The sequence below is a fragment of the Pseudophryne corroboree genome, chromosome 8 (assembly GCF_028390025.1).
Source record: "Pseudophryne corroboree isolate aPseCor3 chromosome 8, aPseCor3.hap2, whole genome shotgun sequence".
Taxonomy (NCBI): Eukaryota; Metazoa; Chordata; class Amphibia; order Anura; family Myobatrachidae; genus Pseudophryne; species Pseudophryne corroboree.
In genome coordinates, this window is record NC_086451.1 from 240,849,119 (window position 1) to 240,868,724 (window position 19,606).

Sequence of the window (19,606 nt, forward strand, 5' to 3'; positions counted from 1 at the left end):
GAGAGAAATTGGTTGCGGAGAATGACGCACTAAGGTGTAACACACAAACACTTAGCAACTGTGTAAATGTTAAAGATAATGTTAACCAATTAACCAATGCAAGTATTAACCCGTGCAAGATGTACCCTGTTTTGAACTTTCCTCAGGAGTGTGATCAAGAGGACGAATCGGCAACAATTTCAGCACTCTCTCTAGCAGCCACCATAGCAGAGACCACAGTAGGCACAGCTCCACCCCCGAGATTAGTAACAAAGGCCCCTAGCGGAGGGATAGGTGAGGTCGTATCAACGGGTAAGTACGGCACCATACACTATGCTGAAACTATTTCACCACAGCCTGTAGAATCTACACAGAATGAGGTTGTTAGAGTTAATCCTGTTAAGGTAATAGTAGTTCCAAATGGGAAAACAGACACTTCAGGAGTCACTCCTGTTAGGAACATTGCCATGTATAGCCCATTTTCCCGAATGGAATTAAGGACCATAGTGTCTGAATTCCCTGACCCTAGAAAAGACTTAGTTGCCAGCCAAAAATACATCAGAGACCTAGGTAACACGGTAGAGCCCAACAACAAAGACTGGCAGATATTGCTGAGAGCATGTTTACCCTCCAATGTTGACGCAACTCAATTTTTAGCTGACTGTGGATTAGATCAGGATGTACCTCTTACAGATGTGTACAACAAAGACAACGTAAAAAGAATAAGTTTACAGTTAAAAGAGTATTTCCCAGCGGTAGTTAAGTGGAACAAGATTTTCTCCATTAGACAGAAAGAGTCAGAAACGGCTGCAGAATATTTTCACAGGGCATTATTAGAAATGGCAAAATACACAGGCATAGAGGACATTAAAACAAACATAAACCATCGAGAAGTAGCAGTATCGGTACTGATGGATGGTTTAAAAGAATCATTAAAGACTAGGGTACAGACCACACAACCATGTTGGCGAGGTCTGTCTGTGGCTACTTTGAGAGAGGCTGCTATTGATCACGATAGGAACATCACCAGACACAGGGAACAACAAGGTGATAAGTTAATGGCAGTAAGTATACAGGCCTTGACCACAAAACAGCCTGTGTTAATATCACCAAACCCTGTGGGTAAGTCAAATGTGGTAACATGTTATTCTTGTCACAAACAGGGACTCTTTGCACGAGACTGTAGATCGAGAAATATACAAAAATCTTATCAACCCCCTAGACAACGACACGACACACGACATTGGGATCAGGGTCCGCAGAAACGGAGTTATGAGCCACATGCAGGGGAAACAAAAAGATATCCCCCGAACAGAGACTGGCAAGCCTCTGGTAGCTCCCAATTAACTCCATCACAAGTAGTTGCTGCCAGCGGGATTCAGGGAGGTCACCATACCCAATAGGGGTGTGGCCATACCTGTAATCTGCAGCCAGTAAAATTGATTGCAAGCCTTGGAAGTGAACCAGAAATTGCAATCAATGTAGCTGGTAAATCATTAAACTTTCTTGTAGATACAGGGGCGGCCAAATCAGTGATAAATTCGACAGTGGGCATGAGAACCACTGGTAAGACAATTCCAACCATAGGGGTAACGGGGGTAGTCCAGCACTACCCTGTTAGCAAACCAGCCGAGATTACAATAGGGCCTTTACATACCAAGCATTCCTTTTTGCTGGCTGCATCGGCACCGACTAATCTCCTGGGAAGAGACTTACTGTGTAAAATGGGGTGCGTCATTTATTGTACTCCTGAAGGTGTATTCTTGGACATACCTGAGAATCACGCTCAGGAAGTGCGAGACATGTTAGACTCCCCATCAAAATTAATGTCACATACCATTATGACAAATAGGACTCCCTCCCAAGTAGAAGAAATGACATCTCAGATACCAGAGTCACTTTGGACTAAAGATGGACAGGACACTGGATTAATGGCAAACGTAGCTCCGGTAGTTGTACAAGTAAAAGATGGTAGGATAGCTCCAAAAATCCCACAGTACCCTCTGAAGCCAGAGGTGGAGTTAGGAGTGTATCCCGTAATAGAGCGCTTGCTACAACAGGGCATTCTGGTAAGAACGTCCAGCACTGCAAATAGTCCCATCTTCCCTGTGAAAAAGAGTGGGGGGAGGGGTTACCGGCTAGTGGAGGATCTAAGGGGGATTAACAAAATAGTTGAGAGTCAGTTCCCCCGTAGTGCCAAATCCAGCTGTCATCCTAATGCAAATCCCTCCCACTGCGAAATTTTTCACTGTTATTGACCTCTGCTCCGCTTTCTTTTCGGTACCTCTGCACCCTGACAGCCAATATTTGTTTGCATTTACATACAGAGGAGTCCAATACACATGGACTCGATTACCACAAGGATTCATAGATAGTCCAAGTATATTTTCCCAGGCTTTGCATGATTGTTTACAGTCTTTCCAACCAGTGAGTGGATCAGTATTAATACAGTACGTGGATGATCTACTACTGTGTTCTGATTCATTGGAAGCATCCCTGAAGGATACGAAACAGCTCCTGTTTCATCTTTCAGACACAGGACACAAGGTTTCCAAAGACAAGTTGCAATTATGCCAAACTAAGGTAAAATATTTGGGACACTGTCTAACACAAGGACTGAGACACCTGACCGCTGATAGAATTCAAGCAATTAGAGACATGACTCTGCCACAAACCCAGCAACAGATCAGAACGTTTTTAGGAATGTGTGGGTATTGCCGTAACTGGATCCCAGGGTTTTCCATTCTAGCGTTACCCTTGCAGGAGATGGTCTCCTCAAACAAACCTGATCGGATTTCGCATACAGACGAGTCTGAGACAGCATTTAAGAGACTTAAACAGTGCCTAACGCAGGCACCAGCATTAGGTATGCCAGACTATGGGAAACCCTTTGAACTATACGGAACAGAAAGTGCTGGTTGCGCGGCAGGCGTACTAACCCAAAAGCACGGTGATGCCAGCAGGCCAGTAGCATATTACAGCGCTCAGCTAGACACGGTAGCGCGATCCCTCCCCACATGCTTGCGAAGCGTTGCTGCAATAGCATTGCTAGTAACGAAAAGCGAAGACGTCGTGCTAGGTCACAACCTCACAACCCATACACCACATGCAGTGTCAGCCTTGTTAAATTCTGCCCAAACCAGACACGTCTCATCAGCGCGGTTTACAAGATGGGAATTGGCACTAATGGCCCCCGTAAACATCACCATAAGGAGATGCAGTGCATTAAATCCTGCAACATATCTCCCAGGTGTGCCTGGACAGGCACAAAGGGTGGAGGATGAGAGTGGTGGGGAAGGAGGATTTAATACAAAGGAAGACACACATGATTGTATGGAATATTTGACCCAAAATTTTACCGCAAGGCCTGACATCAGTGACAACCCACTGGAAGATGTAGAACTTACGTTCTACACGGACGGTAGTTGTCATAGACAGTCAGACTCGGGAGACTTGTGTACTGGATACGCAGTCGTAGATGACCAAGGCACCATAGAAGCGGAACCGCTAGGCCCACCTCACTCAGCCCAGGTTGCTGAACTGGTCGCCCTAACCAGAGCATGTGAATTGGCTAAGGGCAAATCAGCCAATATCTACACCGATTCTAGATACGCATTCGGGGTAGTCCATGATTTCGGAGCCCTATGGCGCCTCAGAAATTTCATGACGGCAGCTGGTACACCGGTAGCGCATGCAGCTCACATAAAAAGGCTTCTAACAGCGATACAGGAACCCGACAGAGTGGCTGTTATCAAGTGTAAAGCACACACATATAGCCAAGACCCAGTATCACTTGGTAACAGCCGAGCAGACGAAGCTGCTAAGTTAGCAGCTGCTACCCCCAGACAGACAGACACCACACAACTGATGGTATTTAATACCATCAACACACAGAAGTTGTGTGAGATGCAAAATTTGTGTTCCACACAGGAAAAGGCAGTCTGGAAGGCAAAAGGATATGGCCAGGAGTCCTCAGGACTCTGGACGGATGGACACGGTAAACCAGTGGCCCCCAAAGCATACCTTCCATGTTTAGCTGAGGCAGCTCACGGGCTGACGCATCTGGGCAAGGAAGGGATGTGCAAGTTGGTAAGAGCATATTGGTGTGCCCCAGGATTTTCATCTCATGCGAGTAAAAGAGCAATGTCATGCCTTACCTGTTTGAGAAAGAACATCGGAAAGGCAATACCTACAGAACCATCTCATATCCCACCTGCCGGCGGCCCTTTCCAGGTAATACAGATTGACTTTATTCAATTACCCCCTTGTCGAAATTTGAAATATGTACTTGTTTGTATAGATGTTTTCTCAAATTGGGTCGAAGCATTTCCGGCGGCCACAAATACCGCTATGTTTACTGCTAAGAAAATTGTGCAGGAATTTGTATGTAGATATGGTATCCCTAGAATTATCGAAAGTGATAGGGGTACCCATTTTACAGGTGATGTCTTTCAAGGAATGTGTAAATTGATGGGAATTGATAGCAAGCTGCACACTCCATACCGTCCACAGGCGAGTGCGAAAGTGGAAAGAGTGAACCACACTATTAAAAATAAACTGAGTAAAGTGATGACAGAGACAGGATTGACATGGCCAGAAGCTTTACCCATTGTACTGTACAGCATCAGAACCACTCCCAGGTCCCCTCTTAATCTGTCTCCCATTGAAATCTTGTTTGGTCGACAACCGCATGTTATGATTAACCCTCAGGATGATTTGAAGTGTAACAATGAAGTGACTGTAAAATACTTGATTAACATGAGTAAACAGTTAAGGAATCAAAATGATAATCTGAAGTTAGTGATTCCTGATTTACCAGATAGTAATTGTCATGACATTGAACCTGGGGATTATGTAATGATACGGAATTTTCTACGCTCAGGTTGCCTTATTGACAGGTGGGAAGGACCATACCAGGTCTTATTGACTAGCACTACAGCATTGAAGGTTGCTGAGAGAGAGACTTGGGTTCATTCGTCCCACTGCAAGAAGGTTGCTGATCCAGAGAGGTCCCGTGATAAGGAACAGACGGTAGAGGTTGTATCACTGGAGTGTCTGTTCCAGGAGGATTGAGGCGGCACCTGAGCATTGAAAATCACAAGACCAAAAGCAGTTGTCGATCCCCTGTTCCCTTTTATTGTTTTTCTCCAACTTCCCATCCCCTCTCCCTCAAATTATTTTTTCCCCCTTCTCATTCTTCTCCGTTTCCTCCTACAAGATGGACTTGCCCCAAGAGACTGTGATCCGGATTTTCCTGTTGACCATGATGTTGACCAGAGCAGTCTGTTCCGGCGAGAGTACCATGGAGGTCGAGAGAGGTTCTGGAATGGGTTCTGATGATAAAGATGGAGGCGTAGTTTTCCAAGAACAACTTAATCAACAAGTAAAGGCGAGTATCAGAAAACGATCCGATAGCATTGACCATAGAAGGAATTGTGAAGGATTGTTAGTTGAAGAAAACTGTATCTGTCGGCTCTGTAACAATGTCATTGAGGATGGGTGCATAAAGAAATGCCAATCCAGTTTTAATATCCATATGGACCGGCATCCATTGAGTGACTATCACTCCTTAGTGGGTAGTGTGTTAAATAAAACAGATTGTTGGGTATGCTCTCAAGTACCTCAAGGTCATAGCAAATCAGGGCTAGTACCATTTCCTTTAACGTTAGGGGAGGTACTTGAGTTAAGTGGTGGGAGACCGGTGGACAGGAGGTTTAATATCTCCAGCCCTCCTAGTTTGAAGCTCCACCAATACCATGTGGATAGGTCCCTATTATGTTTTAACATCTCCAATCCCCGAAAGCCGGGAAATTGGGAAGTGTCATGGAGTAATCAAACCATGACCTTTTCACATAGAGCAGATAGAATGCCTACAGATACAGAGCTTATACGCCACATAGCCAGTAGAGGAAAATCTTTCCGATATAGGTATACCTTAGGAAATAGGATTACGAGAGTTGGAGAGGTATCACCAGGATACTGTGCACATATCATACAACCTGATACGTGTACTAAGCAGATGGAAGAATTAGGGTTAGGAGATTTCACATGGAAGGTGTGTAATATGGTTATGTCCTACTCCGTCCCATATGTTCTCCCCGATGATGCATATTTCATATGCGGGAGAAAGGCGTATAAGTGGCTTGCCCCAAACTCTGAAGGATTGTGTTATATTGGAAAAGTACTGCCTGAAGTAATGACTGTATCACATGACAAAATGAAAGACATACACCGTGTTGCCCAAACTCCTTATACTCACACCCATTACGAGCACGTAGTTAAACGGCACCTGATAGAAAGAACAGAGCATCCGGCCTCTGACATGATCCATGAATCCACCGGGATTCAGTTTCTAATCGCGTTAGACATCACTCGTACCGCCAGAGGAGTGTTGAATTATAAATACATATCTGCACTTGCAAATTTGTTAGATAATATCACTGAAATGTATGATGACACGTTTAGGTATACTGGAAGAGAACTTCAAGCTTATAAAACAGAACTGGTACAGCATAGAATGGTTCTTAATTACCTCACAGCAGTGACAGGCGGATATTGTGTCACACTGGCAACACAATACGGCGTGAAGTGTTGCACATATATTACGAATAGCACCGAGGACCCGGTCGAGGTCATAGACCAAAAGATGGACGATATTCTCCAACTGAAGTGGGAATTTCGCAGGAGACACAATCTCACTCTTGCTGCAGTAGGTAATGAGCTGACTGGTTGGGTGTCATGGTTGAACCCGCGAAATTGGTTCTCTGGTTTAGGAGACTGGGCTCAAGGAGTCATAATGGATGTTGGGAAGTTTCTCCTATGTATCTTAGGTGTTGTCATAACGATTGGCTTGATATTTAGATGCGGTCAGGCTTTAATGAAGTGCAATCGTCGTACTAGGGTGATGAGTTTAAGGAGTGAGGAAACTGTAATTCCAATGGATTTGATTTATGACCCAAATGTAGAAACAATGATGTGATGAAAATGCGATTTCTACGGTCCGTTTCTTTCACCTGTTTTTCCGTTTCCTCCAAGGTAAAAAGACCCACTTGGACGAGGAATTTGATGAGCCGATATACAGACAACAGATGGATTAAAGAAGAAGTTTTGACAACCTTATACACAGATTTTTGATGAACTATGCCATGGATCCCCAGTTTCCCTAGAAATTTTAAAATTACGCTAGCCCAACACTTTTGTAAATCTATGGACATTGACAGCTTTTGCTCGCACCTTATGGGCAAAAGCACAAAGAAGACTGCAACCAACAGACACCAAACAAGACCTCAATCGACGAATGTACATTTACCTGACATAGAATACCACCGCATTTACCGTAATTATGTCTTTTCTTCATTTCTACAACCCTCAGGTAATGACACACATAGTCGATAGGGAATACAGGCACAGATATCAGCAATCACATATCTCCCCCATTCATGTATCATCAACTAAAATGTGCTCCCCCATTTTGTTACAACCAAAGCCGAAAAGAGCTCGGTAAAGTTTGACAGCCCATCCACAGACCCGTACCACGGGATAAGAAGGAATTCAAATGTATACTTCGCAATACCTCGAAGCTTGATTTAAAACACGTACGGCACGATGATACATGACCCCCAAGCACGGATTCATACACACATGCTTCTGCTATCTCACTAGGTCATACCCTTTTTCCTACCTTCTCCTCTCCTCCCCTACCCAACCATGTAAATGTATTAACCCCTGACATATATTTTTCTCTTTTTGAAATGTTTTAGAAGGTGGCAGTTATTGTTGACTGCCAAAGGGTGGACTGTCAAAGTCAGAAAAATATCTCTATGCACACTACCATATTTGCACCTCACACAGGTCCGTGCTGCGCATGCGTACGCTCTCCCGTACGTGCGCATACTCACAGTCGTGGGCACCCGCAGGCGCACGGTATGCGTATTTACGGTAGAGTTTATGTGATCGTAGCGTGCGACTCAATCGTTACATATTTTCACTATATAATGTATTTTGTAGATCATGGTCCCTTTGATAGATTCTGAAAGTTTGGTTAATGTAGAATGTTCATGAACAGAGAAATCCCTCTTTGTTTGATACGAAGGGACAGACAGGAGTAATACAGTGGTGTTTAGTACCCATCGGAAGAGTATTTAATTAGCAATATTCCGGTGTTGGTTTGAAGCGGATTAATCGCTCGTGCGAATAGTTATGGACATAAGAAGTTTATGAACATTTACTGTATTTGCACTTACTTATCCATGCGGCGGGAAACCCAGTTTCCCTCCCACCTGAGCTGTTGGAAATAGTCACGGCCCACCTGTATGAATCAACCTATGACCTTTTGTTATAATGCGAGGAGGAATTCCTGTGTCCAATGAACAATGAGATTGTAGGGACCATTGAATTGTATTGTGTGTGGGGCATAAATAGGCAAGCCGATCACATCCAGCTCTCACTCTTCAACGGTTATCATTGCTGAAAATCGGGAGCTGGATGTCCAGAGGCGCATGCGATCGTTTCCCCTTGTGCGTAAGTGTTTCTCCGCAACCATATTGTCTTTCCTTGTTGTTATGGGCCATATCTCTCTCTCTCTCTCTCTCTCTCTCTCTCTCTCTTCTCTTTCTCTCGTAATCCCTTAAACGTAATAGTATTGTATTGTATTTCATGTGTAGTTATCTGGTTAGGTAGTCTATGTTATATTGTAGTGTATGACTTGTATTGTGTTAATTCTTTTGCAAGTATATCATTCATAATATATATATATTAGGCGTTGGACCCTAAGCCCAGGTATCTGTGTATTTCTTATAGTGTTAAGTATTCACAGAGCGTCGGTGACGCTCAAACAGCTTTTAAGTTAATAAGGTTACACTGTGTTGCATTTACTCTCTATCATTACACTAAGGTTTTACTGCACAATACACTGCTTATGGTTTAGATACAAAGGTTTAACATTGTTAGCGTCAGCGCCGCTGGTGATCTCCTCGTGGTCCCGAGCGTCCGCTACGCTATAGCGAATCATTACGTTAGTCAGCAGCCAATAGCGTGCCTGCCTGTGATCTCTTGGCCGTGAGCGAACGTGACGCTTGAGCGTCTCGACTACGGCTAAGCGATTGCTACACAACGTGCGTACCCTTACGGTACTCCATACGTAAATAGCGTACAGTGTTCTCAGACCTCATAAAGGGTTTTATATAAGATAAATATCTAGCTTTATCAACTGCAATAATGCATTATGATAGGGATTTATAATGGTTTTTATTCACTTATTTAGCGCTCCAAGTGGGGCTGTTTTACTGCAGTATAGGGCGTATTAGTGCTATGACGACTGGTTGTTTAAAATTGTGTTTTACATAAGAATTCTGGAGGGCAGCAAGCACCGGGGTCCTGTCTCTACCTCAGCCTTCACTGATTACTGATCAGCTCACTAAATTGTTATATTTTAATGTAGTACAGCTTGTTGTTTCTTTAGTTATACTCTTTTTACATGAGGTGGAGAGTCTCTGTAGTTATAGGCACCACCACTGCGTGTGTGTATAAGGAAGTGGGGAGGATCGTAAGAATTGTACTAGGATGACGGGGCCAGCCAGCGTTGCGGTTGCTAAGGCAACCATGCGGCGCAGGGCGGGTGACGTCATAGGAGAGGGTCCAGCGACGGAGCGGAAGTCCGTTGCGCTGATCCGAGCGGGATACACTGGCGGGCTTCTTCACAGCATATAAGGTAATCACTTGTTTAATGTATGTATGTTACTCACCTTGACAAAGGGGCGTGCGAGCCCCGAAACGTTGGTTTTGGATTTGATGTGAAATACACTTCAATTTGTCTACAAATCCCACGAGTGCCGCTGCTGTTTGATTTTGGACGACTACAACATGTTTTCCAGAGGGCACCGGGGTATGGCTGTTTTGTGAGGGGCAGAGTGCCGGTCCACCCAGCGTGTATATCTATCTATCTATCTCCATAGTCTGCAAGTACTTGACACATCTGTCATGATAGTGTGACATACAGGTGTCCTTATCCCCTTTATTATTTGTTTGCTTCACACAAAAAAAAAAAAAAAAAAAAGAATTTTCAAAGTTGTATCCATGGTGTCATGGGGTGTGTGTGTGTGTGTGTGTGTGTGTGTGTGTGTGTGTGTGTGTGTGTGTGTGTGTGTGTGTGTGTGTATATATATATATATATATATATATATATATAGACACACACATACATACATATACACACACATACATACATGCATGCATATACACACACACACACATACATGTATACTAAACATTTTTTAATTACAAAAAAAGCAGTGGTAGCTTATGAGCTATTTGTCAGACAGCCTGGATTTACAATGAGCCCAGATGAGCACTCACTGAAAAAGGGATATACAGTTTCACATATTTACCGGAAATTCGCTCTTCTCCATGTCATCAAATAGAGCCCCTGAACTGTGGTCCAGATCCATTGTTTCTGAAAGTGCAGTGTCCTGTAGTAGTAGAGACATGGCACAAGAAAGATTAAGAAAAATAAATAAAAAGGTCACATTAATAGATTTTACGTAAACTGAACAATTAAGTTTCATTTTTACAGTAAATATCTATATGCACATATATCTGACAACATATAAGGTAATATGGTTTTAGAACGTGCAATTAAATAAATATAGCAACACCCTGCAAAATCAACAAATAATCCACTAATCTAGTGCATTTGCTCTGAAGCGTTTTCCCTCTATATCACTCACTTCTAACTTCGTACTATTACTGGCCTCTCCCTCCTTGCGGTCAGTGTCATCTGATGGGTCCTCATACGGGGAACGGGGTCGCGGTGCGTGAGCATCCAGTCCTAAGTCACCTCTTGAGATCAGAGTACACATATACATGTTGTGTGAGAACACATCATGCCGGATCAACTCACAAAATAGCAGCACCAGATTATAGAACTCCACACGTTCTCCTTCATTTGCCGGGTCAGCTGTGAGAGGAAACAAATGAAATATGTGGTATGGAAGGAAGAGGAAAGTACACGCACTGACAGAGGACCTCTCACATTTTATTCACTTACACATTCCAACTGAGATAAAAATAGGATTTTTGTTACCTACCGGTAAATCCTTTTCTCGTAGTCCATAGAGGATTCTGGGGTCCACGTTAGTACCATGGGGTATAGACGGGTCCACCAGTAGCCATTGGCACTTTAAGAGTTTAAGAGTGTGGGCTGGCTCCTCCCTCTATGCCCCTCCTACCAGACTCAGTCTAGAAACTGTGCCCAAGGAGACGGACATCTTCGAGACAAGGATTTAACACAGATAGTGGCGAGATTCATACCAGCTCACACATACAAGGCACATCAAGCTATCTTGCTTGAAACTCTCAGCAACTGCTGAAACAGTACTTACCAAGTAACAATGCAGAACATAACTAAAACGAAGAGGTACTGAACCAAGTAACATTAGCAGGAAAACGAAGCGCTGGGCGGGCGCCCAGCATCCTCTACGGACTACGAGAAAAGGATTTACCGGTAGGTAACCAAAATCCTATTTTCTCTTATGTCTTAGGGGATGCTGTGGTCCACATTAGTACCATGGGGATGTACCAAAGATCCCAGAACGGGAGGGAGAGCGTTTTCAGTCAATCAGAACTGATTGACTGAACGTCAGATCATCAGCGGCCAAAGTATCGAACTTGTAAAACTTTGAAAACATGTTCGACCCAGACCAAGTTGCAGCTCGGCAAAGTTGCAATGCCGAGACACCCCGGGCAGCCGCCCAGGAAGACCCCACCTTACGAGTAGAGTAGGCCTTAACAGATTTTGGACACGGCAGTCCTGCAGTAGAATAAGCGTGCTGGATAGTGAACCTAATCCAGTGAGAAATAGCCTGCTTAGAAGCAGGACACCCAATTTTCTTGGGATCATATAGGACAAACAGAGTTCGACTTTCTGTGACGAGAAGTTCTCTTCACATAGATCTTGAGAGCCCGTACAACATCCAAGGATTTTGAAGTAATTGAGGAGTCAGTAGCCACTGGCACCACAATAGGTTGGTTGATATGAAATGCCTAAACAACCTTCGGAAGAAACTGCTGACGTGTCCGGTGCTCAGCTCTATCTTCGTGGAAGATAAGATAAGGTCTTTTACAGGATAAAGCCCCCAACTCGGACACACGTCTAGCAGAAGCCAAGGCCAACAACGTGACCGCCTTCCATGTAAGAAATTTGACGTCCTCCTCCTATAGAGGCTCAAACCAATCCGACTGGAGGAACTGCAACACCACGTTAAAGTCCCAAGGCGCCGTAGGCAGTACAAAGGGAGGTTGGATGTGCAGAACTCCCTTCAAAAAGGTCTGAACCTCAAGGAGGGCAGCCAATTGTTTCTGAATGAAAATGGATAGGACCGAAATCTGGACCTTCACAGATCCCAACCTCAGGCCCATATCCACACCTGCTTGCAGGAAGAGGAGAAAACGTCAGAGTTGAAACTCCACCGCAGGAAACTTCTTGGATTCACACCAAGAGACACATTTCTTCCAAGTACGATGATAATGTTTAGACGTTATCCCTTTCCTAGCCTGTATCAGGGTAGGAATGACCTCCTTTGGAATGCCCTTCCGAGCAAGTATCAGGCACTCAACTTCCATGCCGTCAAACGTAGTCACGGTAAGTCTTGATAGGCGAACGGCCCCTGCTGCAGCAGGTCCTCCCGAAGAGGAAGAGGCCTCGGCTCTTCTTGCAGTAGATTCAGAAGGTCCGCGTACCAAGCCCTTCTTGGCCAGTCTGGGGCAATGAGGATCGCTTGAACCCTTGTTCTCCTTATGAGCTTTAGGATCCTTGGGATGAGTGGGAGTGGTGGAAACACGTACACTGACTGGAACACCCACGGAGACACCAGGACGTCCACTGCCACTGCCTGTGGGTCCCTCGACCTGGAAAAATACCGCCGAAGCTTCTTGTTGAGACGAGAGGCCATCATGTCTATTTGGGGTCCACCCCAAAGATCTGTTACCTCCTTGAACACCTCCGGATGGAGACCCCACTCCCCTGGATGGAGATAGAGTCTGGTCAGGAAGTCTGCTTCCCAGTTGTCTACTCCCGGAATGAAGATGGATGACAGTGCCAACGCGTGCTTTTCTGTCCAGAGGAGTATTCTTGTCACCTCCGACATTGCCGCTCTGCTCTCCGTTCCGCCCTGTTGGTTTATGTAAGCCACTGTTGTTACGTTGTCCGACTGCACTTGAATGGGCCGATTTCTTAGAAGAGGGGCCGCTTGAAGAAGACCGTTGTAGACAGCTCTTAGTTCCAGGATGTTGATGGGCAGGCTGGCTTCCAGGCTTGACCACCATTCTTGGAAGGTTACTCCCTGAGTGACTGTTCCCCAGCCCCAAAGGCTCGCATGCGTGGTTAGAAGGACCCAGTCCTGAATCCCGAACCTGCGGCCCCTTAAGGTGAGGCAATTGGAGCCACCAGAGGAGCGAAATCCTGGCCCTTGGAGACAGACGAATTCTCTGGTGCATGTGGAGATGAGATCCCGACCACTTGTCCAGGAGATCCAGTTGGAAGGTCCGAGCGTGGAACCTCCCGTACTGGAGAGCCTCGTAAGAGGCCACCACCTTTCCCAATAGGCGAATGCATTGATGAACAGACACCCGGGCTGGCTTCAAGACATCCCAGACCATAGCCTGCATCACCAACGCATTTTCCTGCGGAAGAAACACCCTTTGCACTTCCGTATCCAGGATCATTCCCAGAAAAGACAACCTCTGGGTTGGTTCCAAATATGACTTAAGAAGGTTCAGAATCCAAACATGGATCTTGAGGAGGCGTGTTGTGAGAACAATGGACTGCAGCAGCTTCTCCTTGGACGATGCCTTTATCAGCAGATCCTTCTTGCGGAGGAGAACCATCATTCCTGACATCACCTTGGTAAACACCCTTGGTGCTGTGGAGAGGCCGAATGGCAGGGCCTCGAACTGGAAATGACAGTCCAGTAATGCGAAACGAAGATAAGCCCGATGCAGCAGCCAGATCGGAAAGTGGAGGTACGCATCCTTGATATCCAGTGATACCAGGAATTCCCCCTCTTCCAGACCTGATATCACCGCCCTAAGAGACTCCATCTTGAACTCCTTTAGAAAGGGGTTCAATGATTTTAGGTTTAGAATGGGCCCGACCGAACCATCCGGTTTCGGTACCACGAAAAGGTTTGAATAGTAACCTTTGTTCTGCATTTGAGGTGGTACTGGCACAATGACCTGTGCCTCCACCAGTTTTTGGACAGCGTCTTGTAATACAGTGCTGTCTGCCAACAGAGTTGGAAAATATAATACAGTGCTGTCTGCCAACAGAGTTGGTAAGCCTAATTTGAAAAAGCGATGAGGAGAGAGACTCCTAAATTCCAGCCTGTATCCCTGGGACACAATATCTATCACACCCAGGGATCCAGGCCGGACAATGGGGGTAATTCCAAGTTGAACGCAGCAGGATTTTTGTTAGCAATTGAGCAAAACCATGTGCACTGCAGGGGAGGCAGATATAACATGTGCAGAGAGAGTTATATTTGGGTGGGGTGTGTTCAATCTGCAATCTAATTTGCAGTGTAAAAATAAAGCAGCCAGTATTTACCCTGCACAGAAACAAAATAACCCACCCAAACCTAACTCTCTCTGCACATGTTATATCTGCCTCCCCTGCAGTGCACATGGTTTTGCCCAATTGCTAAAAAAAATCCTGCTGCGATCAACTTGGAATTACCCCCAATACCCAGACATGACTGAAGTATCTGAGTCTCGCTCCCACTGGCCCCACCTCCAGGCCGCGCGGTCATGCGGAGGACTTTGGCGTACATGAAGCAGGCTTTTGTTCCTGGGAACCTGCAGCGGCAGGTTTCTTGGACTTAAGCCAACCTCCCTTAAAGAAGGGTTTGGACGTCCTGGACTTTCTAGGCTGGTTAGGCCGAAAGGACTGCATTGCAGATGAAGAGAAGGATTTCTTCGGAGCAGGTACTGCTGAGGGAAGAAACGGAGACTTAGAGACTTATCCGCTGTAGCCGTGGATATCCACGCATCTAGATCTACCCCAAAGAGAGCCTGACCTGTATAGGGTAGGGACTCCACACTTTTTCTGGATTCCGCGTCGGCCGACCACTGGCGCAGCCACAGTCCCCGACGAGCTGAAACAGACATGGAAGATATTCCCGCAGCCATGGAACCCAGTTCCTTCAAGGATTCTACCATAAAACCTGCTGAATCATGTATGTTGCGTAAATATAATGCAACGTCATCCCTAGCCATCGTATCCAAATCCTCTAGTAAGGCAGCCGAACACTTTACTATTGCCTTTGCAATCCATGCAGTAGAAATAGTGGGACGTAATATGGCCCCTGAAGCAGTGTACATTGATTTAAGCGTGTTATCAATTTTCCTATCAGCCGGCTCCTTTAAGGCGGTAGATCCTGGAACAGGTAAAACCACCTTCTTTGAGAGTCTGGACACAGAGGCGTCAACAATCGGCGGGTTTTCCCATTTATTCTCAGGGTTTTCCCATGCATTTTCAAATAAAGCATTCAATTCCTTTGATGCAGGGAAGGTTAGCGAGGTCTTTTTATTTTCAGTGAAAAAGGCCTCCTCAACCTGCTCAGGTGTGGTATCATTAACATTCAACACATCCCTGATAGCGGACCCCCCCACAACACATCCCCATCACAGTCTGTGGTGTCAGAATCGGTATCCGCGTCGTCTTGTGTGACATGCACAAGCGCACGTTTGTGGGAGTATATAGCGGGGCGTCCGGAGGTACCAGCAACAGGCCATACTGCCATAGAGCTCTGTAATACCTGGGTTGCAGATTCATTACTTGCAACCCTGTCAGAAATCTGAGAAATCCAAGATTTGATAGAGGAAAACCACTCAGGTTCCCTTGCTGGTATCTGTGCTAAACCAGTGCAATCCTGATTACATGGAATAGGATCTTCCTGGGAGGATAAATCCTCTGCAGCATATGACACAGTATCCCTGGACATAGCTAAAAGTAGACCACCAAACACTCCACACACAGGTGAGGGTAGACGGAGTTCCCCCCCAAGAATGGCAAGAGAGATACAGATTGGAGCCAACCCCCACACAGCGCTTTTTAGCAAAGGGAGACCCCTTGTTAGTGCCGACTGTGCTCCTTAATAGGACACACAGTCTTATTACAGCCTCCCCTCCCTTCTACAACCCCCTGGTACCGTGTACAGATAGCTGAAGTTGCTGTGGAGGGACCTGTTCTTCCTCTCAGCGCTGTGCAGGAGGCAGGAAAATGGCGCTGAAACGCTGCTGGGTCCGCTCTGAGAAGCTCCGCCCCCTTGATATCGCTGTCTTCCCGCTCTTCATGGATTATAATGGCCTGAAGAAATTGTGCTGGCTGAGATCAGAGGACCCCGAAAGGCTACTGGACCTGTGTAGGTGGTAAGCGCTGGCCAAGGGCGCCCCTCACAGCGCCGCACCATGTGCCGCTGAGCCTTCCCAGGAGCGCAGTTAATACTGCGCTCCCTTCACGGTGCCGCCATCTTCACACCAGCCCACCGCTTGCTGGGGGGGGGGGGGGGGCGGTATCTTACTCACCACTTCTTCAGCTCTGTAAGGGGTTGGCGGCATGCTGCTGGGGCGAGCGGTCCCCTGTGGCGGAGAACGATCAGACCCCTCTGGAGCTCAGTGTTCAGTCAGCGGATACAGTGGCTCAGACCCCGCAGGGCAGACACTACTCCCCCCCTTAGTCCCTCGCTGCAGGGAGGCTGTTGCCAGCAGCCTCCCTGTAAAATAATAAAAATAAACTTTTCCAGATGAGCTCTGTAGAGCTCCCATAGCTGTGACCGGCTCCTCCGGCCACATTTTCTAAACTGAGTCTGGTAGGAGGGGTATAGAGGGAGGAGCCAGCCCACACTCTCAAACTCTTAAAGTGCCAATGGCTCCTGGTGGACCAGTCTATACCCTATGGTACTAATGTGGACCACAGCATCCTCTAGGACAGAGGTTCTCAAACTCGGTACTCGGGGGCCCACACAGTGCATGTTTTGCAGGTCTCCTCACAGAATCACAAGTGAAATAATTAGCTCCACCTGTGGACCTTTAAAAATGTGTCAGTGAGTAATTAATACACCTGTGCACCTGCTGGGTTACCTGCAAAACATGCGACCGAGTTTGAGAACCTCTGCTCTAGGACGTAAGAGAAAGGTTGTTGTACTCCATCCGTAGCAGTGATACATCAACTAATCTTAATGATTCACTGAGACTTGGTCAACCATAAATATCTGAACGTAAGAAGCAGTAACAGGAACGCATGAAAACCAAAGTACAGATGTTTCCTCATACATACAGCCTCAATATGCCATGTATCACAAGATGCCTGGAGTGAGTGAGCCACCAGGTCCCGTGCAACTCTGCTAATGTTGGGCATCTTTTTTTTTCAAAACAGTAGTCACAACACGATGCAACTAGGACGTACAAGTAGACTGTGCTGAATAATTTGGTATGTGACACCTTTATATTGTGCGTGGCTGATTCTGTATAAAGAGCAGCACAGAACTAGCACTGGAAAAAGCTGCAACCACTGCATTGTAGCACTTTATATACAGATTCAGAGACTCAGTCGCACACAGAAGTATTGTCTATCAAACTAATCAGTACAGTCTGCTTGTGCGTCCAATTTTATGTTTGAAGTTTTCAGGTGCTACAATAGGTGACGCAGTAGGGTGCTTTTGCTTTTTTTATATCATCTGCTTATGCGCTCTAGTCGCATCACAACTAAGGCACATTTTTGGAAAAAAAGACACCAGAAGATTCTCGTGCTAACTGGCATGGCAACAGGGGCTGTTTAAAGTGACTGCAGCAATGACATATGAGGAAACATCTGTAACATTTATACCCTCTTGACAATAACATTTTAAAGTTTCACACTAATATTCATCTATCAGTTATATCCGGTGTACAAGTACTGCCACCTCCATACATGTGTGCCCAACTCCTAAGAAAACTAAACTTCAATTTGCTTAAGTCATGCCTGGAAAACGGCCTGCATTTTAGTGTCTGACCTCAAGGACTGGGCATGTACTCTATATTCGCCAGTGTACACATAATTACAATATGTTACACAACACTGCATAGCCAACACTCACTTAATACTGGAGCCTGTGTATCAAGAAACTGGAGCAGAACATCTTGGAAAACAGGGGGGGAACTAAGTGCAGACAAGGACCCTGAAGATACAGATCCCTTTTCATCAACTGCCTCAGAATCCCCACATCTCTGAAAAAGAAGACACAAAATATCAATGCTGCCACAGAAGAGAGACAGTAACAGGGACATTCCATATACAAACAGTAACACACCTCAGCTTCAATCTCCATTTGCCTCTTCTCTAGTAATTTAGCAACAACTAATGCGCGATGGTGTCCATAGCGTTTACAACTGACAGCCCACTCACAAAGAAGTGCAACTACAGCATCATCGTCTGGAGATATCTAGGGGGCAGAAGAGACACATGAGATCAGCTTTTACCAACAAAGGATGCATCCTGAGAATACAACCAAAGGGAAAAAAAAAAAAAAAAAAGAAATAAAGATATAATGGATTGCAACTGTGATACTAGTCTGTCAACTGTGCCACACTTGCAGACATTAGTGAGAGCACAATTTCCCTCATCACCTCATGACCATCCTTGCCAAGACCAAGTCCAAAGATGCGGTTGTACAGAGAGTCTAAGTTGTTACTAAAGTCAGATTTCTCAAAACTGTGGCTATCTAGAACCTCCAGGGTATGAAGAACTCGTCCAATAGGAAATCCTGAAAGGAGATAGAGATCATAAAGACATGAACAGTTCCAGAACAACTCCAGTATGCTTAGGCAGAGTATGGTTACCTGCTGTGGCTTCCTGGCACTTATCAAATGACCATCGGACCTCTACAGCGCGACCCCGCTCCTTTATCTGCTGCTCCATTTCCCGCAGTTTCCTACGCACCTGAAAAATGAATAGCTAGTCAAACTGGTAGACAGTTCTAGAGATAAATCAAAGAGAATAATGTATTTGAAAGAAAATGGGTGGAAAGGTACATGGATAGCCTTAAATACACAGACATAAAAGGCATGTAAAGAAAATGTTTACACACAACCTGCTGGCAGCACTAACCTGCTGAGTGAACGTAGAATTGCCCCCTGGCATAGGGAGACTAGAGGGAGCAATAGGAAGATGATCTAAGGGTGACCCAGTCTTAATTCGGTTATCAGTCAAAGAGTAATGCCATACAAGAGCACTGGGACAGCAGAGGACGATGCTCTGAAAAAAGAAAAATCCTACTTATAGTAAAGAGAAGAGTTTTCAGAGAAGCGGTTTATTATTACATTTTACAAAAGTTGGAGAAAGAACAAATGTACTTTAAATGAAAACAGTAAAAAGCAATACCAAGGCACTATAATATGTTGCTCACATGGAAAAGGCCATGTTTGTAAAGGTCCAGTATAAATTACCGGTAGCCTGGATGGCAGCCGTCAGTATACGGTCAGGGGCATCCCGGCCATCAGTATGCCAGCAGCGGGGCGAGCACTATTAAGCCCAGTGCGGGCTCGCTGCGCATGACACGTGCACGGTGGCTCACTGAGCTCGCCACAGGTTATATTC

At 45.5% G+C, this 19,606-nt stretch overlaps 1 protein-coding gene across 3 annotated transcripts in view; it reads right to left on the minus strand.

The window, feature by feature from the left end:
• The window catches only part of MED12 (mediator complex subunit 12), a 272,752-nt gene that overhangs the window by 175,440 nt on the left and 77,706 nt on the right, over positions 1 to 19,606 (minus strand). For all 3 annotated transcript variants that reach the window (XM_063937138.1, XM_063937137.1, XM_063937136.1), the window contains exons 8-14: positions 19,118 to 19,264; positions 18,850 to 18,949; positions 18,637 to 18,773; positions 18,321 to 18,452; positions 18,108 to 18,237; positions 10,704 to 10,933; positions 10,365 to 10,445 (exon numbers count right to left, since the gene is read on the minus strand). In XM_063937138.1, coding sequence (XP_063793208.1) covers positions 10,365 to 10,445; positions 10,704 to 10,933; positions 18,108 to 18,237; positions 18,321 to 18,452; positions 18,637 to 18,773; positions 18,850 to 18,949; positions 19,118 to 19,264 — 957 coding nt within the window. The remainder of the gene's footprint in view (positions 1 to 10,364; positions 10,446 to 10,703; positions 10,934 to 18,107; positions 18,238 to 18,320; positions 18,453 to 18,636; positions 18,774 to 18,849; positions 18,950 to 19,117; positions 19,265 to 19,606) is intronic.